Consider the following 27,167-nt stretch of genomic DNA (forward strand, 5'->3'; position numbering starts at 1 on the left):
CATATGGTACTCTGTTCTTTGTTTTTGTGATAGATCACTGAGTATGATCGACTCCAAATCCATCCAAGTTGCTGCGAAGTCCATATGTTTGTCTTTCTTTATGGCTGCATAATATTCCATTGTGTATATGTACCACATTTTCTTTACTCAGTCCAGCTTTGATGGGCAACATGGTTGGTTCCATGTTTTTGCTATTGTGAATAGATCCACAACAAGCATACGTGTGCAGGTATCTTTTTTGTAAAATGATTTGAGTTCCTCTGGGTATACTCCCAATAGGGGAATTGTTGGGTCATACGGAATGTCAATTTCTAGTTCTTTCAGAAATCACCACACTGTCTTCCAGAGAGGTTGCACTAGTTTGCATTCCCACCAGCAGTGTAGAAGCGTTCCACATCGTCACCAGCATTTGTTGCTGTTTGTTTTATTAATGATGGCCACTCTTACTGAGGTTAGGAGGTATCTCAATGTGGTTTTGATTTGCATTTCTCTGATGATAAGTAGGCTGAGCACTTTTTCATGTGTCTGTTGGCTACCCGTATATCTTCTTTGAGAAGTGTCTATTCATGTTTTTTGCCCACTTTTTAATGGGGCTGTTTGTCTTTTTCCTTTCGCGTGTTTGAGTTTCTTATAGATCCTAGATGTTAGGGCTTTATCAGATGTACAGTTGGCAGATATTTTTTCCCATTCTGTGGACTGTCTCCCTGCTCTCTTGATGGTTTCTTTTGCAGAAGCTCGTTAGTTTGATGAGGTCCCATTTGTCTATCTTATTTCTTAAGCTATTGGCCTTTAGGGTTCTGAATAGGAATTGGTTGCCAGTTCCAATTTCCACAAGGGTGTCTCCTGCGTTTTCTAAGATTCTTATAGTTTGAGGTTTTACATTTAGGTCTTTGATCCATTTGGAATTGATTTTTGTGTATGACAGCATTTGATATGAGTCTGCAAGCAATTCATGTATTCCTATCTCTACACAGTCAGACCTCACTGCTAATGTTTATCTGTATTTGCAGCCACTCCCCAGCACTAGCATCACTAGTTCAGCTCCACCTCAGATCATCAAGCTTTAGAGTCTCATAAGGAGTGCACAACCTAGATTCTTGTATGTGCAGTTCATAATAGGATTCATGCTCCTATGAGAATCTAATGCCACAGCTGATCTGACTGGACACAGAACTCAGGCAGTAATGCAAACAATGGGGAGAACCTGGAAATACAGAAGAAGTTTCCCGTGCTTGCCCACCACTCACCTCCTGCTGTCTAGCCTGGTTCCTAACAGGTCACAGACAGGTACCAGTCCATGGCCCAGGGCTTGGGAACCTCGATTTAGAGTCTGGCTGCTCAAATGACAAGAGAGTAAAATTTCTGAGTTGAACTGCTTCTTCATATCACCTCATGTCACTGTCCCTGGTCATATCCAGAAACAGCCTCATCACCTGGTAGTGGGGTGCTATCTCTTAAAGTGTCAGTGGCACCCTCCACCCATTAGCTGTAGGTACCAAGCAAAATCCTTCCTGCTCTTCTTGGCAGCTCCATCAAGCCAATTTGAGGTACTGCTCCAACTATCTGCAGGGTGGTAAAAGCATGATCCTAATTCTAGAATCATGGAAGAACGTCAGAGGGGTGAAGAGGATGGGTCCTTTAGAAACCACCTGGTCCAAACCCTTGAATGGTCAGTGGAATCATTGAAGCTTACTTCCCCTGGGAATCAGCAGCAGAGCTATCCCTTCAACTCAGGTCTTCGACTTCCCAGCCCAATGCTACTGCTACCTTCACTGTGCTGTTTCTGCTTGATAACCTCTCAGAAGTTTCATCTCTTCATTCCCAGGAGCTCCACCATTTCCCATTCCTCCAGAGAATATCTCCTGCCCAATATGCACAAATTGTCACTTGATATGCCTACAAGACACATTTCTAATAGGGAAGGGCCTTAAAAGGCTAGAAAAATCTTTGCCCATAGCTTTTTATTCATAGGCCTCTCCTGCCTTTTTAGCATCCTCTTCCTATGCCTTGGCCTGAATTCCAATTCTAGTTAAGGAAAGGGGAAGAACAGTTGGGTCCCCTAATGACTGATATCCTCAGTCCACCATGCTGAGAAGTGCCATCCTCATTAAGTAGGGTCTGGTTTCTTGCTTAAGGCCTTGGCCTCCTCTTCATCCCTGTCCCCTAGGGTAGGGGTCTTCAAACCCAGGGCTGTGAACTGGTACTGGTCTGTGGCCTGTTAGGAACTGTGACGCACAACCGTAAGTGAGCAGCAGACGAACAGAGCTCTGCCTCCTGTCAGATCAGCAGGGCATTAGACTCTCATAGGAGTGCAAACCCTATTGTGAACTGTGCATGCAAGGGATCTAGGATGCATGCTCCTTATGAGAATCTAATGCCTAATGATCCTCCTCCTTCTCCCCCTACCCCAGTCCATGGAAAAATTGTCTTCCATGAAACTTGTCCCTAATGTCAAAAAGGGTAGGGATCACTGTACTTGGGAAATGGGGAATGTCTCTACAAGGCAATGATACATACATGTATTTCGAATAGGGGGTATCAGATTCCCTGTATTGCTAGATCTCAGACAGCAATGGTCCACATAAGGCCTAAACTGGCAAACACTTTGCCCTGTAGCACATATCCCAAAGATGGGCAACCAGCCTTCAAGTTTTCCATAAATTATTATTACCCTGTATTAACTTGAGAGATCAAGTCCATTCTCGGAACCAAGACAAAGCATGAAATGTCAATTCTCTCATTCAATGCGAAGGCATCTCAAATGAAGGCGCTTCAAAGAAAAAGACTCACTTCTGAAAACCAAAAAAAAAAAAAAAACCCACTCACTTTTTGAATATTGCTTCTTTAGTGACCCTCTAATAAGGAGGACAAGGGGGCCTGAGAGGAGGCCTGTCAAGATTCCAGATATTCTCAGCACTTGTCTACACTGCTTAAGGAGCTGGCTGTTGCTAAGTGCTAGACAGTCATTTTTGTTCAGGGCTTAGTAAATACTGTGAGAAGCCATTAATAGCACTCAGAATAAGAAGCCATATGGGAAAAAAAGGTAAGAGGTTTTTACCCTGACTCATAATGATAACTATACTGATGAAAAAAATGAAAAAAAAATTATTATGATTTTCCAAAGTTTGTACTTTACAAAGAGCCATAGAAACAGATCTAATCTCCAGGCACTCAATCATGAACCTCCTTTCCTCAAGACACCCGACTACTAAGTGGCCTAAGCTAATCCCTAAATGAACCTAAGGGCTGATTACAAAAAGAAAAACAGGCCCCAGGCTCCAGATCACAGCCTTCAACTCAGGAAGTCAACCAGGTCACAAATTTGTGGTCAACAATGGGGCCTTGGTATAGAAGCCCCACCAGCAAGAGAACAATTCAGAGTGTCTCCTACTGATGCCAGCTCTGAAGTACCATCTCCATAGTACAAAAAAAACCCCAGTATGTTTCAAGAAACTGGCTTAAACTACAGTATAAGGGCTAGCAATTGGGAACAATAAAGTAATTCAGGCTTGGTTGACAGACATTGACCAGGTTTTCAACAGTCCAGAGTGGTATGAACTATGGTACTACCCAGAGGCTGGGGGATAGGCTATGTGACTCTCAAGGATGCTTTAAACTTAAAAATTCTATGAGGAGCCTACAGAGTGTCCTGTGCTACCTGAATTTGGAGGAAAAGTCTGGGGTCATGCAACAGCTAGATTTAAGTTTACACTGAGCTGGGGAGGATTTCATATTAAAACACACACACACACACACGCATACGCGCACACACACACACACACACACACACACACACACACCTCCACTTAGCCAAATGATGCACTGGATAATATAATCCAAAGCATTTGCAGAGGGAAAATCTATTAAAATGGAGTCTATGTGTGCAAATGAATTCTAACAATGTTATTTGACATTCAAATATAGAGGAGAGACCTCTATAATTCAGAGAGAAAGGTCCTCCCTGCTAATGTAGGCCTCAACTCACAAAGCCTGTAATGTATCACCTCTAGGGCTGTAAGTAGAACTTTCTACATGGAGTTTGGATGGATAAACAAGGGCTGGCATATCCAAACTCATCCCAGGAAAGCAAAGCACTATTGCTATTAGCTTAGAATAAAGGAAAGTTTCCAAGTGTTAACAGTAGCGTTAGCAGCTCAAGCTTGCTCTTTCCTGGACTTTTCCTATAACACAGAAAGCACAGAATTAAGATTTAGGAGGGGACAAGATCACTGAAAGTAGGGGAAAGGGGCTTACACAGAGTCAAACCTTCCACTAAAACAACCCTAAACTGGCAAAGACCATTTCTTCAGAACTCTAGAATCTAATTCAAAACTTACAGCAATCAGGAAACTGCTTAATACAGAAAAGGGCAGCAGGAATTTGTTAAGAGAGCATTGAAGCATTTTCACTTATCTTCCTACCATCCCCCATTTGCCAGTGGCCAAGGAGAGAGAGGTCTACATTCCTTGTGTGGCTTGCTGGTGCAAGGGGGCTAATGACTCTGTTCTTTATAATACTGTGGTTGTGCATTTTAACCTGTTTGGCACTGAGGGATTAGCACAGAGACTGACATCTGACTGGAGTGGCTTTACAAATTCTGATGCCTCTGTTGAAAGACATGCCCTACCAGTGCCCACCTGGAGCAAAGGGATGGTAGATGGGACAAGCAGCAAACAGATCCAATAGTACAGGAAGGAAAAAGCTGAGGAGGAAATTTCTTGGGGGAATAAGAACTCTAAAGAGTCACTATGCACACTGGGGAAGTAGAACTGTCTAACACATATGCCTAGGACCAGATGCATTCTCAGAAAAACCTGAGAGGACCATGGGTTTATACTTTTAGAGGATCTGTGGTCTCCATGCAAGTAGGGGGAAAAGGCTAAGGTTCAGTTGTGGATAGCCTGGCATAGCATCAAAGAAACACCCCAGCTCAGAGTCAAGCTGCAAAGACCAGGAAAGCAATATTTATTTTAAAATTATTCTTGGCTCCAGGTATTTAAGGAAATCTCTGTCAGGTCGTTGGCTAACCAATGAGATAAAAGGACAGAGACTTCAGTGATCACTGTGATGAGAACACAGTCATTTCAAAAGATGCCAAGATGATGACAGAGGCAGTCAAGAGTGTATGACTCTCTGCATAAATGAGTGGGTGCAGAGACGAGAATTCAGCAAATAGGTGTAAGAATGTCTGATTGAATGGAGACATGGGAAGGAGCAGCCTGAGCTCTATTGCTTAGGCAGCTGCCCTGCACAGCTGCTCAGACCCCAACTTGCTCTACCGCCCCGAGGCAGGCACCATTTCTGCAGCACTACCTGGGGAAAAAAGGGAATAAAACGGTGAGGATCACCCCTGGCCAGCGTTGCCTGCCACTGCAGACTCCAGCACCAGATCGGACACTGGCTGCAGGAACTATGAGAAAATATACCAGAGAAACCCACCCTGAGTCCCAGTCAAGGAGACCCAGGCACCTCATCCCCCAAATGAAACATTTGTAGTCTGCAGCTGCAGCCAAAGAACCCAGCCCCAGTTCACTGCAGATGAGTGGCAGTGAGTTTTAAAGTGACCCAGCACACTTTTTCCAGTGATTCGAGAGACATGTGATTCAGGTGGGCAACATCCTGATCAGCACACATGGAGAGGGCTGAACATAGGCAGATCACCTGGGGGTACTTCACAGCCTCCCCCAACTGCACAGGGTAAACAGGAGGACAGATTTAGAAGTCAGAAACCCTACCACACTGAAACCCCTCCCCTCTGCCTCCAGCTAAGGGAAGCAGTGCTTAGGTTACCCCTACAAAAAACCTGAAGTCTTGGAAGCTGCCACAGGGGGGTGCTTAAAGATTACAAAAATTTTTTTTTTTCTTTTTCTTTGTATGTGTGCATGATTTTACCTGCTGTTTTTTTTTCTTTTTTTAATATAGCTTTTTGAGAGTGGGTATTGCATTCTGTTTTACCCATCTCCTTCTTCTTTCTTTCCAATAAGGGTATACATAAGTGTGAAAAATTCCTATTACTGGTTTTAGTTTGGTGGTTTTTGTTTTTTGTTTTTGTTCTTTTTCTCACTCTCTCTCTTTGCTTCTCTGTTATTTGGTTTATATCTTTTTCCTTCTCTCCTTCGTTCTCTTCATTTTCATTCGCTCTCCATTCTCTCTTAACTCCCTTCCTTTCCCTCATGTTATTTTGTATCCATAGGAGATACATACATTCCCACTGCATGGTCATATTGTAAGGTGGTAGGAAGTGGACTCCTGGGGGTCCACCACCAATAAAAAACATTGTGTTTTATAGGCAGCATTTGAATCATAGCACTTCCTAATACACCTTATTTAAATCTCAGATATCCAAGGGAAAAAACACAGCTTCCCACCTCCAACCTGGTTTCAGAAATGAACAAATCTGGAGGCTTTACCAAAGGAAGAATAGGGGATTGAGCAAAAAGAAGTGAAAACTACTCCCTTTCTCACTGAGCAACAGAAGTAAAGAGAAAAGGAAAACCCATCACAAATGAAGAGAAATCAAAGAAGAAACACAGGCACCACACAAAGTCCAAAGTGGATAGTCCATGAGTACACAGACTTCAGAACTGAAACAATGAAGAGCACCCAGATCGACTGGTCTCAGACCACAAATGCAGAAATCAAGGAATGGTTGGAAAAGATGAATTAGAACCAAGGAATGCAAGATGAAAACATGAAAGCATTAATCACTGAGATGCAAGCTGTAAATAGTACAGTAAATGAAATAAATAATAAGCTGACAAGCATGGAAAGCAGAATTAACCAGGCAGAAGAAAGAACCTCAAAGCTTTAAGACAAAAATCTGGAACTAACAAAATCTGCTGAAACACAGAAAGAAAGCTTAAAAAGATGGAGCAAAACCTACAGGAGATGTGTAACTATATTAAGAGACCTAACCTATAACTGATAGGTATCCTTGAAGAAGATAAGGAGAATGAGAGCATCCTGGAACAAACACTCCATGAGGTCATCCAAGAAAACATCCCACATCTCATCAGAGATGCCACAATCCAAACACAAGAGATACAGAGAACCCCTGCAAGACATCAAATTGGAAGACCAACTCCTAGACATAGGAATTCACTTATACAAAATAGGTATAAAAGAAAAACTCAGCAGTGAGAGAGAAAGGTCAAACTACCTACCAGGGAAGGCCAATTAGAATAGCAGCAGACCTATCCACAGTAACACTACAGGCTAGGCGTGGCTGGAGTCCAACTTCAAAAAACACTCAAAGATAAACGATTCCAACCCAGAATTTCCTACCCAGCTAAGCTAAACTTCATCAGTGGTAGAGAATTAAAAATCTTTCCAGATATTCAATCCCTAAGAGTTTATGCTGCCTCCAGACCAGCTCTACAAGAGATGCTTAAGAAGGTATTAAGCACAGAATAAAGAAGAAAAAAGAATAACATTTCTCCCAAGAATGCAGGAAAACAATGAACCATTAAAGCATGCATCATGATTGCAAGACTGAAAACATACACACATATATCAACCCAAAAATCAAAATAAAACCAACAAACAAATAAACAAACAAACAACAACAAACTCTATAAGAGCCTAATGACAGGAATAAGCTCCCACATCTCAATAACCAGACCAATGTAAAGACATAGAATAGAAAACCAGATAAAAAACATAATGCATCAATATACTGTCTCCAGGAGACAAATCTCACCAGAATGGACACTCACAAATTAGAGGATGGAAAACAAATTTTCAGACAAATGGAACACAAAAGAAAGCAGGAGTTGAGATCATAATATCAGACAAAATAATCTTTAAACTATCAAAAATTAAAAACAATACAGAAGGACACTACATAATGATCAAAGTTTCAATCCATCAACAAGAAATATCCATCCTAAACATATACGCACCCAACACAGGAGCATTAATTTTTATAAAGCAGCTACTAGGTAAACTAAAAAAAAAGATACTGACTCTAACACTATCATAGCTGGGGACTTAAATATCCCACTATCAACCCTAGATAGATCATTGAGACAAAAAGTCAATAAGGAGATCTGGAACCTCAACTTGACATTTGACCAAATGAACTTAATCTATACCTACAGAACATTCAATTTAAAAACCAAGGAATATACATTCTACTCATCACCACATGGAACATACTCCAAGATCAATCATATCCTCAGTCATAAATCAAGCATAAACAAATTGCAAAAGATCAAAATACTGCCATGCACCTTCTCAGACCACAGTGGATCACAAATAAATATCACCACCAACAAAGTTCCCCCAAAACCCACAAAGACATGGACACTAAGCAGCATGATGCTGAACAACTCATGGGCCAACATAAAATCAAAGCAGAAATTACAGATTCCTGGAAACAAATGAAAATGAAGAAACATCTTACAAAAACCTCTGGGATGCCATGAAAACAGTAATAAAGGGGAATTCATAGCTCTATGAACACACACGAAGAAAATGGAAAGATCACAATTTAACAGCCCAACAACTCACCTAAGGCAGATGGAAAAACAAGACCACCAAAACCCTAACTTCAGCAGGAGAATACAAATCACCAAAAGAAAAGCCCAAATATGGGACATAGAAGACAAAAGTATCACTGAAAAATCAACAAAACAAAAAGCTGGTTCTTTGAAAAAATTAAGATTGAAGGACCCCCTAGCCAGAATGACCAAGAAAAACAGAGAAAAAGGCAAAATAACCACATCTGAAATGCAGAAGATCAAATGGCAACTGACCCTGAGGAAATACAAAAGATTATCAGAAATTACTATGTACACGTCTATGGAAACAAACTCGAAAACCTCAATGAAATGGAGGACTTTCTGACATTACATAACATCTCAAGGTTGAAACAAGAAGAAATTCAGACCCTAAATAGACCAATACACCCCAGGAAATTGACGTCATCATAGGAAAACTACCTAAACACACACACACACACACACACACACACACACACACACACACGGAACAGTTGGCTTTCCAACATAATTCTACAAAACATACCAATCTTACTGAAAGTATTCTAGGCAGTCGAGAAAGACAGAACATTCCCCAAATCATTTTATAAAGCTACCACCACATGTACAAACTGGGTAAAGATCCAATAAAGAGAGAGAACTACATGTCAGTATCCTTGAGGAACAGAGATGCAAAAATTCTCAACAAGATTCTAGCAAACTGGATCTAACAGCACATCTCAAGAATCATCCACCATGACCAAGCAGGCTTCATCCCAAGGATATAGGGTTGCTTCGATATCCACAAGACCATAAATGTAATTAAATACATCAACAGGTATAAAAGCAAGAATCATATGATTATATCATTAGACACAGAAAAAGTTTTTGATAAAATTCAGCATCCCTTCTTGATAAAAACCTTCAAATACGTAGGCATAGGTGGAATATATCTCAAAATAGTAAGAGCCATCTGTGATAAACCCACAGTCAATATACTGCTAAATAGACAGAAATTGGAATAATTTCCCCTCAAAACCAGAACAAGACAAGGATGCCCACTCTCACCCCTCCTGTTCATAGTGCTGGAAGTCCTAGCTACAGTGATCAAACAAGAGAAGGAAATCAGGGGTATCCAACTAGAAAAAGAAGAAGTTAAGTCGTCCTCTTTGCAGACCACATGAGCCTATACCCTGAAAGCCCAAGAGAATTTGTCAAAAACCTCCTTGCACTGATAAAGGACTTTGTCAAAGTCTCAGGGTATAAAATAAACATGCAAAACACAGTCACATTTCTACACACCAATAAAAAACACCCAAATAAAAAACACAATTCCATTCACAATAGCCACACACAAAAAAAGTGAAATACCTTGGCATCTTTCTAACCAGAGACGTGAAAGACCTTTACAACGAAAACTACAAAACACTGCTAAAATAAATCAAAGACACAAACAAATGGAAAAATACTCCATGCTCATGGATTGGAAGAATTAATATTCTTAAGATAGCTATCATACCCAAGGAATTCTACAGAATTAACACAATACCCATTAAATTACCAGCAACATTCTTCTCAGACTTGGAAACAACAAAACAGAAATTCATATGGAAACAAACAAGACCATGAATAGCCAAAGCAATCCTTAGCAAAAGAAACAAAGCAGGAGGTATCACACTTACAGACTTAAAAGTCTACTATAAAGCTATAATAATCAAAATAGCATATTAGTACAAGAACAGGCATATAGACCCATGGAAGAGGATAAAGAGTTCTGGAAGCAAAACCTCCATTTCTCAACCAATTCATCTTTGACAAAGGCTCCACCAACAACCAATGAGGAGAGGAGAACCTATTTAGTAAATGGTGCTGGGAAAACTGTCTGACCACATGCAAGAGACTGAAACAGGACCTCTACCTGTCACCATACACAAAAATTAACTATAAATGTATCAAAGACCTAAATGTAAAACCTCAAACTATAAGAATCCTAGAAGAAAATGTAGGAAACACCCTTATTGAAACTGGAATAGGCAACCAATTCATGATCAACTCTCCAAAAGTGAATGCCAAAACAGGTAAGATAATCAAATGGGACTTCATCAAACTGAAAAGCTTCTGCAAAGCAAACAGAACCATCAAGAAAGAGGGGAGGCAGTCCACAGAATAGGAAAAAATATTTGCCAACCGTAAATGTGACAAAGACCTAACATCCAGGATCTAGAAGGAACTCAAACATGCCAAAAGGAAAAAAAAACAACAGCCCTGTTAATAAATGGTCAAAAGTTATGAATAGACACTTCTCAGAAGACAAACAAGCAGCCAACAGATCCATGAAAAAAATGTTCAGCCTCATTAATCATCAAAGAAATGCAAATTAAAGCCACACTGAGATACCACCTAACTCTAATCAGGATGGCCATCATCAATAACAAAAAACAACTGATGCTGGAGAGGATGTGGGGAAAAGGGAACGCTTCTACACTGTTGGCAGGAGTGTAAACTAGTATAACCTCTGTGGAAAACACTGTGGCAATTTCTAAAAGATCTAAAAATCGACCTTCTATGTGACCCAGCAATCTCCCTCCTGGGAATATAACTGGAGGAACTCAAATCACTCTATAAAATAGATACCTTCACACGCATGTTTATTGTAGCATTACTCACAATAGCAAAAACATGGAACAATTGAAAGTAGACTGGATAAAGAAAATGTGGTATATTTACATGGTAGAATATTATGCAGCCAGAAAGAAAAACAAAACTATGAACTTCACAGAAATTTGGATGGAATTAGAGTCTATAATACTCAGTGATTTATCACAGAAATTTGAGTACTACATGTACTCACTCATAAGTAGACCCTGAATATTTATCATAATACTATAAGAAAGGGATTGGCAGTAGTGGGACACTGCCAAGGGTAGGGGGAGACACATAACATCAGTAAAGGTATCCAAAGTTTACCTGTATGATGACCACTTATGTACCTAACCCTGAATTGTACTCCATATTTTTAAAATAAAAAATAAGGAAAAAAAGAAAAGTCACTAAACAAATAGACAACTGCAGCCCGCAACCATCAACAGCAGCAAACCCTAAGAAAGGAAGGGAATCTGATTTCCAGAATTACCACACTATAATATTCAAAATGCTCCAGTTTCCAACAAAAAATTACAAAGAAACAGGAAAGTTTGGCCAATTATCAGAAATAAAATAATGTGACAGAAGACATACTGAAGGAAGCCCAGATACTGAACTTACTAGACAACAGACTTTTAAATCAACTACCTTAAATAACATTCAGGAAACCTGGGCTCCAGTCCTGGCTTTGCCACTAATTCCCTACATGAGAAAGCAAGTCATTTCCATTTTCTGGGCTTTTGTTTCCTCTCTGTTTACACAATGCAGAGGTCAGGCTGATCAGTGGTCACCAGCTGGGTTCTGAAGAGATAATTTAGCCTACAGATGTACTCTGTTTGACTCTCACCATGTTTTTTTTAAACTGGTCAACATTTTAAAAATATGGAGACTTTTATGTAAGAGTCCAATTTGTGGTGTTTCTTGAAACACCAGAAGATGTGGCCCCACTGAGCTTTTCCCCCTCCTATACCCCACCCCACTGATAGAAACCATACAATTCACTTTTGGTCCCTTTAGGTAGGGCAAGGATTTCCCAGTTGGACACAGATTCCTCCACTTACCCCTTATCTCAGTTTGCTTCACTCACATAAGTTAAATTAACTATCTGGCCCCTATAAGCATTTAAGTTGGTCACCCCTAGTCAAGATGGATCTTTCCAGCTCCTAGGTCTACAGTGAATCTAGGGTTTCATATAGGTGAAATGCTTTTCCCAAGTGTCTCTTTTTACAGCCAAAAAAGAAATACTATGTAATAAAAGCCAAGTTACACACTGGAACAGTGGGCTTCCTTTGAACAGGAGAGTTTGGGTTTCCATGACATCTGTTCTGTACAAAGGCAAGAAATGATGTTAATAACCTGCTTAGGTCATCCTTTCATCTCCCTACCTCCAGGGAGACCAGAGACCAGAAACACAGAATTTGAATGAACAAAATATATACATATATTCAGTTCCTGATGGCATATAAGTAAGCTCTTTCTAATCAAACCTATGTCGTGTTACACAAGTCAATAATAATAGGTTGTAGTGTGTCCCATACACAACAAGCCCGCAAACTCCCCCAGGCCATGGACCAAAGTCAGAACAAAGGCTCCTTTTAAGCACAATGAGAAAAAAAAGAGCCTGAATGATTTGGAGTTAGGGCTCCTCTGGCAAAAGGAGGCCTATCATAGGGCTGGGATTTTGTACTTAGAGACATAATCATATCCTAACAGTATGCTCTCAGCTTCCAGGAAAGCAGCTGAAGACATCAACACCTAGAAATGGGGACTGATCTTCAGCAACTCTAATTCATTTAACCAGAACAACTGGGAAGTACATCAACTCCTACATTACTCTTGTGAAGTCATGTCCCCAGTACAGAAAGGAAAGAACCTGATAAATCATATAGACATACAAGAATGAAACTCTAAAAAACAGAGGAGGCAGATTTGACTGGGTTGAAGATGTATACCTGACAAGTTCCTATACAGAAGCCAAAATGGTACACAATTCCCATTTATAGGTATTCAATATGACAGGTTACAAAGTATTTTCATAAGACCCAATCATCACCATTATACAAGGAAGAAAATTGAGATTTGAAGATGCACGAGAAGCTGCTTGTGTTGCATGTTTAATATCAAAACTGAGGCAAGAATCTGGGTTTCTCAGACTCCAGGTCAGATTTTAACACAACAACAGGTAGAGTTAGCTTGAACAGAACCACACTAAGCACCCTTGAATATCTATCCTAGGGCTCAGATGTCAACAATGAGACTTCCTAGTAGGGAATAAAAACACCCCACTATGTCAGTCATCAATTTGGTCCACTGAGCTTATAAAGTGTCCAGTTGGTATAAGGTTAGTGGGGAAGTCTTTTTTTATTACTATTCTTTCCTGTTATGTGCCAAATAACCTAGAAATGATGTTCTCAAGGAGCTACTAATCTGCTCTCAAATAGGTGGCAAGTTCCTACTTGAGGAGCTGGCAAAACTCACCATAGGGTGAGCTTGGATGAAGTAGACAGTTATCCTACAGTATGGAGGCACAACATACCAGAAAACTGCCAATTTCACCTACCAAGTTCATCAGCACCAACAAAAATTCAGTAGTTCAGTGACCCGACTCTATGTCCTACCTGGACATTTCAGAGCTTGAATAGCTTCCAAAGAGTGCTTCAGAGATGAAGAAGAAATAAAGGCCTATGGTCATATACCTAATAGGTGGCAGAGTCATGACTAAGACTCAGGTCTCACATTTCCTCATATAGGTATTACTGTTTTCACAATACCATTCTACCCTTAACCAAAAGCAATATACCAGAATGGAAATAGCAATTTTTTAAAAAGATCTATTAGAAAAGACCTTCTATAACTTCTATCATGCAATCCCTTGGGTATCAACTAATCTTACCAGAAATATAAACCTACAAATAAATACTAATTCATGAGAATTGAAAGGTCTATCTTGGAGCAAACATTTACATCATTCATGTAACAGTCTAATCATTTTTTTAACTGGTAATAGCACAATAACTGGCCCCTAAGGTTCCATGGTACTTTCCTTTAGAAATATGAAAAATATTTGATTATTCTTAGAACAAACAAGACAAACACAGTGGCTCACAACTATAATCCCAACATTGTGGGAGGCTGAGAAGGATTACTTGAGGCCAGGAGTTCGAGATCAACCTGGACAAAATAGTGAGATCTCATCTCTAAAACAAAAAATTTTAAAACATGAGTCATGCATGGTGGACTATGCCTGTATTCTCAGCTACTTGGGAGGCTGAAATAGGAGGATCAATTGAGCCCAGGAATTCAAGGCTATAGTGAGCTATGATCATGCCATTGCACCCCAGCCTGGGTGACAGAGCAAGGCCCTATCTCTAAAGTAAACAAGGAAACAAATAAAAATGTGAGCAATAATAAAATAAATGCCCAATAAATAAATGAGGCAGCATGGAATATTATGTTAGTTTCTCAAGAAATAAACACTGATATAATAAAAAAAATACTGGAGCTCTGCATTATGATTTAGGCTCTATTATTAATGCTTCAGGATTATAATCACAGTACTCAGTTCAGATTTGTGCTGTCTGATATAGCAGCCACATGTGTTTAGCAAACACTTAAAATATGGCTAATGCGTATTGAGCTGTGCTATAAGCATAAAAAATACACCAGATTTCAAAAACTTTGTACAATACATCATTAATAATTTTACAGTGGAAAAATATATGTTATCAAAAGATAATATTTTAGATACACTGGGTTAAAATAAAAACACATATAAAGGCCAGCCACAGTGGCTCACGTCTATGATTCCAGCATTTTGGGAGGCCATGGAAGGAGAATTGCTTAAATCCAGGAGTTCAAGACCAGCCTTGGCAAACAGCAAGGCCCCATTTCTACAAAAAATAAAAAAATTAGATAGGCATGGTAGTATGTGCCTGTAGTCCCAGCTGCTCTGGAGGCCGAGGTGGGAGGATCACTCAAGCCCAGGAGTTTGAGGCTGCAGTAAGCTGTGATCACACCACTACATTCCAGCCTGAGTAACAGAAAAAGAATCTGACTCAAAAAATAATAAAAGTATATATATATATAAATTTGACCTGTATATTTTCTACTTTTTTAGTGCTGTGACTAAAAAAAATTAAATTATATTTGCAGCTCACATTTCCGGCCCTCATTATATATTCTATTGTCTAATACAAATATAATGACCAATGGTTCTTAACTCAGGCTGCACAGTAAAATCACCTGGGAGCTTTTTAAAAAATTCAGTTTCTGGGCCCTATCTCCAGAGATTCTTAATTAACTAGCCTGGAGACTAGGTTTTAGTTTTTTTGTTTGTTTGTCTAGCGTTATTTTAGCTACTGAAGTGATTTTGTTGTACAGCCAGGGTTGAGAACCACTGAACTAGAATCTATACCAAGTGGCTGCTGGGGCTTTGTGTCTGGAGGAACACTCCTCCAGGCCTTTTATTTAGGATTACCAATGCCTACTCCTAATCCTATTTGCCTCTCTGAGCCAACCTGGCTTGCTCAATTATTTTCCCCAATCCCTTGATTTATTATTAATACATAGTAATAATAATAATTTTAACTATAATAATAAAAGTGACATTTCTCTGAAAGTGAAGTGCATTTGAGTTTGGATGATGTCATCACTGAGTACCCTGTAATCCTTCTTCTTCTATTTTAATTTAATTTTTTATTCTCCACCATGAGAATCATAATCCTTCATTTATTTATTTATTTATTTATTTATTTATTTATTTATTTATTTAGAGTTGGAGTCTCACTCTGTCACCCAGACTGGAGTGCAATGGCCACTCCCGGCCACCGCAGCCTCGACCTGCTGGGCTTCAGCGATCCTTCCACCTCAGCCTTCCAAGTAGCTGGGATTACAGGCATGCGCTACCACGCCCGGCTGATTTTTTGATTTATTGTAGAGATGAGGTCTCGCTGCCCAGGCGGGTCTCGAACCCGCGGGCTCAGGCAATTCACTCACCTCAGCCTCCCAAAGGCGCGGGCCGAGCCCGACATAATCCTTCATTTAAAGAGGGAAGTTTGTCAGCACAACAGACACAAGCTATATGTGTACAGAGCCTCACACTAGTCCTGCAGTTTTGTGATTATTGATACGTTTTTTCTGACCACCCCTGGGCTCATTTATCAACCAGCAAACTGAGGTGGGGCACAAAGGGCATTTAAAGACTCTGATGGAAGCAAAGATTAGATATTTCATTAGAAGATTCTCAGGATAGAAGGAGATGAGAGGTCATTTTGTCCATTCCTCTGCTTCTAGACAATGCCCTTACCTAAATCGCCTCAACCAGGTAATAATGCTTTCTGGATTAGCGGTCCTCTGAGGAGGGTTTATTTCAACCCTTAGAGCCATCCTTAATACATGAACCATCTTGGAGTTAATGAGGTGGTGGTAATGGTGATAATGATAAAACATGTTACCATTTGCCAAGTACCCAATATCTGTCAAACACCCAATATCTGTGCTGGAACCTTACATATGTGATCTCATTAAATCCTTAGTAAAATCAGTTATCCCTAATTTTCAGATGAGGAAATCAAAGCTTAGGGAAGTTAAAAATCTAAACAAAAATGATAGAGCTAGGAGGTAGTAAAGCTGTATCTCAAGTTTTCTGATTCCAAATTCTATGCTCCTTCCTTCATATCTCTCTGCCATAATTCCAATCTTGAGACACTTAAACCTCCAAGAGCCCAACCCATCTGACTTTTTTATTTGGGCTGCAGAGGACTTCAATCTCATCTTACCGGAGAAACTAACAAAAAGTGGTAGGCTGTGGTTAGGATGGTCATAGCACACCCTTATGTAGCACTGGTACTTATCTTGCCACAAAGCAGTTTTCACATGTTTTTATCTCATTCACTGCAACATCCCCTGGCATAAAAAACATGCTAAAACCATTTTACAGATGGAGAAAATCAGAGCTCATGATAGTCAAATAACTGATTTCAGTTCACAATCCCAAGAAAGGCCAAGAACTTGGATACCTAGCCAGTGTTCTTCTCCCATTGCATCCTGGGGTGATAAGTACCCTGGGGAAACTGCAGCAGAAACTGCTGAGAGAGCTGTCCCAAGAGCCCCTCTGTTAAGGGCCTAGATCTTCATGGTACAATGTCAAAGAGAAGGAGGCCTTGAAAGCCCTTGTAGGCTGCCTGCTTCCCATTCCCAGCACATTTAGACCCAGCCACTTGATTCTCTTGCAGAAAGCAAGATCTGATATCAATAAGCTCTAGCCCCTGGAGGCCAGAGCCCACATTCTTCTATTAACATCTGAAGACAGTCATGTGACAACACAGAGGGGTGTTCACACTTCCCTAAATGAGAGAAAGAGGCAAATAAGTAGTGAGGAAGGCAGGAGAAGAGGCAAGTAGAGGGGAAGGAAAAGAGTAGAGAAGAGAAGAGAGCAGAAGAGAGGAGAGGAGATGGGAATAATCTATAATAAGAAAGGATAAAAAAGAAGGGATAAAGAAAAGAAAGCAGAAAATATGAGAGATAAGAAAGGCAAAAACTCACAGCAATACCATTTAAAAAGTCTTCAAAAACCATCAAAGCCAGCCCCCAAAGAGGATACTAGAGTAAGTGATATGTACAAAGGTGAGAGATGGAGGAGGAGGGTGTTAAAATAAACAAAGACAAAAAAAAGTCTAAAAAGTAAAACTGCAAAGATAAAAGAAAGCCCAGGTCCTCAGTAGGAGACATCAAAAAAAATAAATAAAGAAAGAAAAGAAAAAGAAAAAAATATGAGATAAGTCACTAGGAGAGAAATGAGCAGGAGAACAGGGGCTTGGGAAGGGGAAGCTAGGGGCAGGCAGCCAAGGAGAAAGGAGCGGAGAGTGAAGGCTGACACTCACCCTCACAAAGCTGGCAGGAAACCATCCCTCCTCATCGTCGATCTGGCCCCACCACCAATCCTTGTTGGAAGCATCCAAGACTTTGATGACGTCGCCAGCCTTAAATGCCAACTCCCGGTTGGCCATGGTGACGTGATCCCATACTGCCTCAGCACTAACGATGGAATCTCCAGTGATCAGCTTAGGAGACAAAATGAGAATGTGTTCAGTCCACACAGCTGGCTACCTTGCTTGTCCCTTCCCCAACCCAGAGCTCTACTACTTATAGAAAAACTCATATACTCTAGGGGTTATGGGGTAGGGGTAAGGGGAATGGCACTGGAGCATAAGCTCTGTTGGACCACAAGACAAACAATACTGTCAACTCTCCATTGCCAGTGCCTGGAATGACCCAGAGTGTGAATATAGACTATATAAGCCTATGCTATTTATTCCTACTTATGAACTCCTGCAGAGAACAAAGAAAGCTTCAGCACATAGCTCCTTAGTGCTTTGAGGAAGCCCTGGATCTAGAATGGGCAGAAAGACTGAAATTAATGGCTGAAATGAATCTCAAGCTTATTACTTTACAATTATTTCCTCCTCCACCTTGGAAATGACCAATTAAGAGTTGGCAGTACATTATTTAACTTCACCCATACCCCTTCCCCTAGGGTAACAGACCATGACATTTCTCACACACAATGGATCCCAGTCCTGCAGCTTCCTGCTCTCACCCACATATGACGACATTCAAAGAGGTCATGGGTGTACGAAAGAATATAGCTTTCTGTGATGCCTTGCTCCCAGGAAACTCAACCTTGGCACAGATTCACTCAGTGATTTGTATAACTGCCTTGTGAGCTCTTGGGGGGGAGTGGGGCTGGGTTGACATCTGCATTTGATAGGTGACAAAACTGAGTAACAAAGAAGTTAAGGAATGAGCTTGAGATCACCCAGCAAGGCAGGGTCTGTGTATGGACCCTAACCCTGGTTATTAAACTTCACGACCAGCAGGACTGGGTTCCACACAATAGCAGACAGACATCTATCCCACTGACACGTTAAAAAACACACATCCAGGACACTAAACTAAATACAGTGATAAGGATGGGGGTGGGGAGTAGACTTCTCTCTGGTTACCATCCTGACCACTTTGTTATTTGTTCCCTTTTTCCCTCAACTGTTCCAGTTTCCATGGGCCATCAGTCTTCCTGGCATTTGGGGAGCAGATTCCAGAATAGAGAACATATGGCCTGTCAGGCAAAGAAACTTAAGAATTCTCTCCCCAACACTGAATTTTTTTAATCAGCCTGCTTTGAGGAAAGACTGACTCCCAAGAAAATCATAGCTCCATAATACCAAAAACAAGAATTAATACAACAGAGATAGTCTATGGAATATGCATCCTCTCTCACAGATCTGCTCTCCAAAATACTTGCCAGAGAATAAACCTATAGTCACCAAATGAATGCACAACATTTCACACACATATGAACACACACATACTCCCGATCTTCGACTTAGTCCATCAGGTGGTTCCTGAGGCATCTGACATTGCTCAGGATTCCAGCCTTCCACAGAATGTTAAGCATAGGGAGAGCTCCTCAGCATGGATGTACAAGTATTTCCAGCAGGACCTTTCACAACACCACCTTTCAAATACCTCATACTTTATTGTTTGCAAAGTGTCTTCACATCTACTGCATCACTTGATCCTTATTGAATGAACAGGGTCCCACTATTACTTATATTTTAAAGATGAGGAATCTGAGGCTCAGAGAGGTGACCTGACCTTTTAGCCAGTAACACAATAAATTATGGAGCCAGGTCTTCTGACCTCAAGAGCTTTTATACTCATCAAACCATACTACCAATGCCTACTCATTAGCTATACTGAATTCCAGCCATGATATCTTAGGCCAGTTGGCTCCTATTCTTATTACTTTACAATTATTTCCTCCTCCACCTTGGAAATGACCAATTAAGAACCCCGAAGAAGGAGATTTAGATAGCCACCTTTGGTCACTGGTGTCCCTGCCTCTGAAAAAATTCATATTTATGTTGAACTTGCTTTTGTCTAAAGGTACTAAAAGTCAATTTCTACTTGTTCTGGCCTCAGTGAAGGAGAAAATAAGTCTCCCTTCTCCTGGCAAAGATGGGTCTCAACCGGGCGTTGTTAGTGCTCAATAAGCAGTATAGCCTCAATCCAGAGCACCATGAAAGCTTGTGGTTTTAAAGCTACATTCATGGCTTTTTTTTAAAATCAAGGATCAAAAGAGTATCTCAGCATCAATTATCAACCCTCTTCTCAGGACACTACTTATGATATTGTTTGAGGTCCCCCAGACCCAGGTCCGGCTGATTCCGCTGCCTGTACTCTTTTTACTTTGCAGTTTTCTTTTTAGGAACTAAATGCTTTGCTTCTCTCAGCAGCAGATAGCTTGTTCTTATCCCCTATTTAGTCCACCTGACATGCCTGAACCCTCAGGTTACAGGACCCAGGTATACTCCAGACAAGACCAATTCAGGACCCAGTGGTCATAAAACAATTATCCAACTGGCAAGCCTGTTGTCAGGGCCTACTTTGAATCAATGACTGTCAGAATTAGGCAGCACTTTAAAGATCATCTCCCTCAAGCCCTCATTTTATACATCAAATATAACAAAAGTAGCTTGCCTACAGTAACCAGATGGCCAGCCTCCTGGAGCAATGTTTTTTCTGTTTTGTTTTGTTTTGTTTTTCTAGCATAACACCATAGAGAAGGAAGACATAAAAACATCTGGGATTTAAGACTTTGCTAAAGGTGTAATGGAAATGATGATGTTAGCTAATATAGAATGCTTACTTCTTGCCGGGCACTATTCTAAACATGTTATATACATTAATTCATTTAAGCTTCACAGCAACCCTTTAAGGAGATACTATTATTATTCCTATCTTACAGTTAAGGAAATTGAAGCTCAGAGAAGTTAAATTATTTGCCCAAGTTCACACCACCATTAACTATTGAAGCACGATTCAAATACAGGAACAGTCTGCCTCTAGGGACTCTGCTCTTATAATGAACTATACTGCTTCTGAGTTTCAGTTTCTTCACCTATAAAATGAGGATAATTCTACTCCCCTGGATGCCTCATAAGCTGTGAAACACTGAACCTAGAACTGACAAGTATGTGTGCAGAGGTGAGAGGAAGGCTAATCCAGAAGGGGCTGGCAGCTGTGTGGGGCGCCTATGCTCTCCCATCACAAACACAAGCAGGAGCAAGGAGATTCTCCTCCCTTGTTCTCTGAGTTGTTATTAAAAAGTAAACTGGCCAGGTTTGGTGGCTCAGCCTGTAATCCCAACACTTTGGGAGGCCGAGGCAAGTGGATTGCCTGAACCCGTGGGTTCAAGACCCACCCGGGCAACTTGTCGAGACCTCATCTCTACAATAAATTAAAATTAGCCGGGCGTGGTAGTGCATGCCTGTAGTTCCGGCTACTTGGAAGGGTGAGGCGGAAGGATCGCTGGAGCCCAGCAGGTTGAGGCTGCAGTGGCCGGGAATGTGCCACTGCACTCCAGTCTGGGCAACAGACTGAGACTCCAACTCAAAAAAAAAGTAAACTGGCCAAGCACAGTAACTCATGCCTGTAATTCCAGCACTTTGAGAGGCCAAGGTGGCAGGATTGCTTGAGTCCAGGAGTTCAAGACCAGCCTGGGCAACATAGTAAGACCCCGTCTCTCTTGAAAAAAAAAATTGGAACCAGGAGCAGTGGCTCACACCTATAATCCCAGCACTTTGGGAGGCTGAGGCGGGAGAACCAAGGATCACTTGAGCCCAGAAGTTCAAGACTAGCCTGGGCAACACAGTAAAATATCAAAAATCTTAGCCAGGTGTGGTGGCACATACCTGTAGTCCCAGCTACTCAAGGGGCTAACATAGAAGGACTGCCTGAACCCAGGAGGTCAAGGCTGTGGTGAGACATGCTTGTGCTACTGCACTCCACACTAGGGAACAAAGTGAGACGTCCAACTTAAAAAAAAAAAAAGAAAACCAACTTTGGGCTGGGAATTTATACTAATGTTCCCTTTGTGTACACAATTGACTTGTAACATGTTACATCTTTTTCATATATATGTACTTTTCTGTGCGTCTCCATTTTCCATCCAATGGATATTCAGTGAATTCCTACTATGTGCAGGGATCCGCTTGCTATGATTCACCTATAGTCTTTACCTGAAGAACAAGGGTTTTTGGACCTTCAAGCAGTATGCAGATATGGTCAAGCCAAGAAAAGGCCCTTTGGGAATAGCTATAGCAGGGGTTGATTATCTTTTCCTAAACTAGTTTCTATTCTCCACACCAAAAGCCCTAATTCCTAATTGTTCCCACCCTTCATCTTGCAAGCCTAACATAAAGACAAGAGATGGTGATGCATTATTTGAGCAAAGTACCCAAATAGCTGTGGGCCATGGAACAGAACTACTGTGACTTGTAAGGAAATAATTTCCAGTCCCCAAGACATTTCGGAGGAAACACCAAATATAGGTTGGCTCTTGCCCAGACTTACAAGTGAGTGGGGCATTGTATTTCCCACTCCACACCAAAGACACTTTTGGACATAAATAGGAAGATGGGGAGGGTTAAAGAGTCCTAACATTATGTTTAAAGATGGAATGGGAACCTAGTTCTTTTTATCCATATTTCCCAAGGCAATCCTAATTTCAAATATTCTATCTCATTTATCCCCAAAATAGATGATTCGTTATCAGACCCATGTACCCTGATTTTTAACCTGGAAATATCACTACATCCTGAAGGCATTGGGAATTTGAAATCTAACACTGGTCTCTGGTCAACAACAAGTCATGTGTCCACAGCTAATTTGGAGTGGCCAGTAGGCCCCTTCAAGGAGAACAAACAGGAAGAAAGTAAAAGATGGAAAAAGGGAGCAAGAGAAACTTATATTTGTGGAAAATACATGCCAGACATTTGGGTAAGGGACTTTTTTTGTGTGATCTCAATCTCTGTAATTCTCCAAGGTAAGCATTAACATCCCCATTTTTACAGATGATAACCTGTGAAGTTAAACAAGTAGCCCATAGTCACCTAGTTAGTATGTGGTGGAGTAGATTTCAATCACCAGTTGGCCTTACTCTACAGCTTTGCTTTTGCCAATCCCATGTCCCCACCCCCCCACCACCACATATACACAGTGCCTGTTAAAAAAAGCAGAGACCAGCCCACTCTGTGAATGACCTAGAGCAGTGGTTCTCAATTCCCTGAATGGTTTGTTAAAACACAGATTGCTGGGTCCCATGGGTCTAGGCTGGGCATGGTGGCTCACACCTGTAATCTCTGCACTTTAGGAGAATTGCTTGAGCCCAGGAGTTGAAGACTAGCTCCAACAATAGCTAGGAGGCACCATGCTTTATAGCAAAGACCTAGATTGGCTACTAGAAGGAGCTCTGCCAGTAACTCACTTCATGATCACACAGTTCCCTTTCTCTGTCTGTCTCTTTATCAGTCAAGTGACAGACTGAAACTATACAGATGACCTCTCCAGTCCCTTCCACCTCTGGTATACTATTTAAGCTAACACTTCAACTCTTCAAAGAACAGGAATTTCATTGTTGCAGCTTATTCCTTCTCACCCTCCTTTTTGCTTGATAGGATGCTTTTATTGCTCACTGCTCAGGAAAATAAGAATTTAGTGCTGACGGTTGCCACACATTGAAGAACAGGCCAGTCAGACTGGCTGAGAAACTGAGGAATAGGTTTTCCACTTGAGCCCTTGACTGCCCAATTCAAAAGTCAAAATAGAGACTTTTGCTTTTTGTTCTCACGGCTTAGTTCCTTGGAGAAATAATTTTTCTCATGACATCAGCTCTCACTCGCCTCCAGTCCCTAACTTCCAGTTGCCTGCTCCACATTTCACTGGATGGCCTACTACCACTTCAAATAAAATATACGAAATTCATCATATGCCCCAATTCTTCCTTCTTCTTAATTTTTCCCATTTCAGAAAACTCTTCAAGGCCTGCTGTTTCTTTCTTACTCATGTCTCTCACTCAGATATTGTTCTTTCTCTTGATTCCTACTGGCACTCATCACTTCAAGCTGCCTCCTAACTGGCTTCCTGCCCCCTACACATCTCTCTCTTCCTCAAGCTACTCCTTAATGATTCATTCTCAGAATTTCTTTGCTGGTTCCACTTTCCATGCTCAAGAAGCTTCAATAACACTCCATCAATCTCTCAAAGTTCTCCTAAATCTAGCCCTATCTCTGGATCCAACTCTTACTTCTAATTAGGCAGGGAACTTCTACCACCATTGCCAAACTAAGTCTCTTGCAGGAAGATGCAATCTTACCTCTGTACCTCTGATTCAGTCATATCCTTAGCCAATGGGTAAGTGTAGGGACACTGGAGTCAGGCTGCCTCTTCCTAGCTGTGTGAGCTTGACCCACCTGTTCCTTAATCTCTTCCCTGTTAACTCCAGGCTGTATTCTCTCTCCCTTTGCCTCTTTCAGTGATCTATCTACCTAAGATAAGAAGAAAATAACAATTTGGAAGTTATTAATTAGAGTGTCATTCTCCAAATAACCAAAGTGTATACCTGTAAATGATAGATCTAAAATATAAAGCCTAATCCATAATGAACAGCATTGTTTTTAGCTTCTATCTAAAGTTCTATGATCTGAGTCCTAAAACTAGGCAACTTCTGAGGCAGATCACAACAACAGAGTTAGCTGGTCAGGTTGCAGAGCATTCTATGGGGACAAGCAAACTGTTTACATCATAGGTACCCAGGTGGTCTACATACCAATCCATTGTTGTCAAGATTTATGGCCAGGTAGCCTCTGTGGTAGGCTGGTTTTTGCTAAAGATCTGCACAGGTGCCTGATGATCACCAGGAAAAAAAACAGAAATAAATTCCAGGTGAGTAGAGACCAAAGGGAGGCCCAAACTTTACCTGTATGATGACCACTTGTATACCTATTCCTGAATTGTGCCCCACATCTTTAAAATAAAAAGAAAAAAAGAAAAACCCAACTACGAATATTTTAAAAATCACAAGAGTTGCTTTTTCTGTCCCTAAGACTTAACAGTTCATACCTGACTGGTTCCAGTTTCAATGTGGGTGTTGCTACTGTCCATAACAAATAATTTCATTTCTGAGCAGAATAATGAATGCATTCAAGTGATGATGACTCTAAGTGTCCTGAAAATGTATGCAAATATCATATCTTTTTGTAACACAATCATCTTTTTTTCCTAATTTGGGCATGTGATTTGTGAGTCATTAGGTATAAGCTTCCTTCAATGTCCCATTATACCATCCATTTTTCACTTTAATAAAAGACCTACTGATGACTTCAGCCATACTTGGCATACATAAAATCCAGCTGGGCTGACTTAATCTGAAAAGGTAAACCTAGATGGGGATCAGGCCCAACAAGAGCAAAACAGACCACCTGATCCAATAGCCAATATGGACAGTTGTCATAAGCTAACTCACACCTGCCAGGACCTAAAAAGTTTGAAAAATCCAGACAACCCCCTGAGGTGTGAAGCCATCCAGAACATTTTCTCATTCATTGCAGGCTAAAACCAAAGGACAGTTTCCTCCTCTACCTCTTCCAAAGGAAGTTTCAAGGTGATCTCAGCTATAATGGTGAGGGGGAAGAGGTGTTGCTTGCTTGGTTTGGACCGTAGTCATAGGTTCTTCTGGGGTGAACCCCAGCCATTAGCTCAATAGAATACGCCAAGGAGTTTCTGAAGTGAGGTCCTGTTGCTGCCCCAAAACTTCACAGTGTTAAGAGTTTGGTCTTGTTGAGGAAATTAGTCTTTTAAAGAAAATGCAGCAAAATAGCCAAGGATCGCATAGATCAGAAAGAAGACATATTTCTAAACTACCAACCTTGATGCAGTTGGCTAAAGAAGTCTACTACACCAGAGTAACTCTCAATCTGATAAACATTAGCTTGCATTTCGAAAACATCTTGTCAAGTTGTGCTGGCATCTTTTGGCATGACTCAGGCACTCAGGCACTTCTGACACATTACAACGGCGATTCTTAATGTGAGTTCTACAGACCCCTGCTCACAATCACCCCAGCATTTTTAACAAGCAGCCCAAGTAATTATGAAACACATGCCATACTGAGACAAAGTGACTTAATATTTCTGGGGTCAGAGAGTTTGCAGTACAAGAATTTTCCCTTATTGCACTAGGCTACTCAGAAACCAGAAACTCTTGAAACTTCATTATCAGATTTCCTGTAATGTCAGTTTCCAGGCAGGCTAAGGAATTATGGTGGCTTGTCTAAGAAGGTTTTTCCATTATGTCTTGAGAGATTATCCACACATGTTGTTCTACCCGTACCCCTGTCCCAAACTTCAGGCAGTGAGGCCACCACTAGTCCTAATAGAAAATCCTAGAAGTATCTTGCTATGCTAAAATCTAGGAGCAATTTCTTAGAGATGTATTTAATTGATTCAAAGCAGCCTACAATACTTGAACAGACAAATTGTTAGTAGTAGTAATAATAATAGTAATAATAACAATAGACTTAGCAACACTCTCTCGATGAGTTGCTGAGTCAGAAGCTTGCCATCCCAAGCCATAGGGTACCCTACCCCAACCTTCACCTATTTGTTAAGCTAGCTTGGGCCCTATACTCAAAATATTTCTACCTTGGGTGTATTGACCTTCTTCTTAGACTTGGTGTGAAGGCCAAGCTCTAGCCACCCATTGGAGTCTCTTGTTACCTTCATACCCAGTGTAAACCAAAAATAAAATGCTAAGTTCCCCAACCAACTGAATGGATCCCTTTTTGGCCAAGGGAAATCTGAAAAACTAAATCTCAGGCCATGGCATAAAAGGTTGGGCATACCTCATTACACCCCCTCCCTTGTTGAGTTTAGGCACTAATGACTAGTATTAATGTTAAAATAGAGATCATAAGACTGACAAAATAGACTGTGGCAATAAGATACCAGATTCTACCCCAACTGGTATAGTATCACATGACAGCAGGCTTTAAAGGGGGAAAAAATTTACCCCATATAATGTTTCTTTGAAGTATTTGTAAGTGACCCTAGAAAGCTACCTCTTGAGGAAATCTGCATCTGTAGAGAATCTCCTTCCCTAAGGCCTGCTACTTAACAAGAACCTTGGCTTCCACAAGTCCCCCTT

General features: G+C 40.8%; 1 protein-coding gene across 1 annotated transcript in view; it reads right to left on the bottom strand.

Annotated features, from left to right (window-relative positions):
• LOC103259348 (rho guanine nucleotide exchange factor 9) overlaps window positions 1–27,167 on the bottom strand; it is a 94,785-nt gene that overhangs the window by 47,883 nt on the left and 19,735 nt on the right. Inside the window, exon 2 of the mRNA XM_021711813.1 lies at window positions 18,005–18,184. Coding sequence (XP_021567488.1) covers window positions 18,005–18,130 — 126 coding nt within the window. The 5' untranslated portion in view covers window positions 18,131–18,184. The remainder of the gene's footprint in view (window positions 1–18,004; window positions 18,185–27,167) is intronic.

Source organism: Carlito syrichta, unplaced genomic scaffold (genome assembly GCF_000164805.1).
Source record: "Carlito syrichta isolate Samal-C Ts95f unplaced genomic scaffold, Tarsius_syrichta-2.0.1 Scaffold302614, whole genome shotgun sequence".
Classification (NCBI taxonomy): domain Eukaryota; kingdom Metazoa; phylum Chordata; class Mammalia; order Primates; family Tarsiidae; genus Carlito; species Carlito syrichta.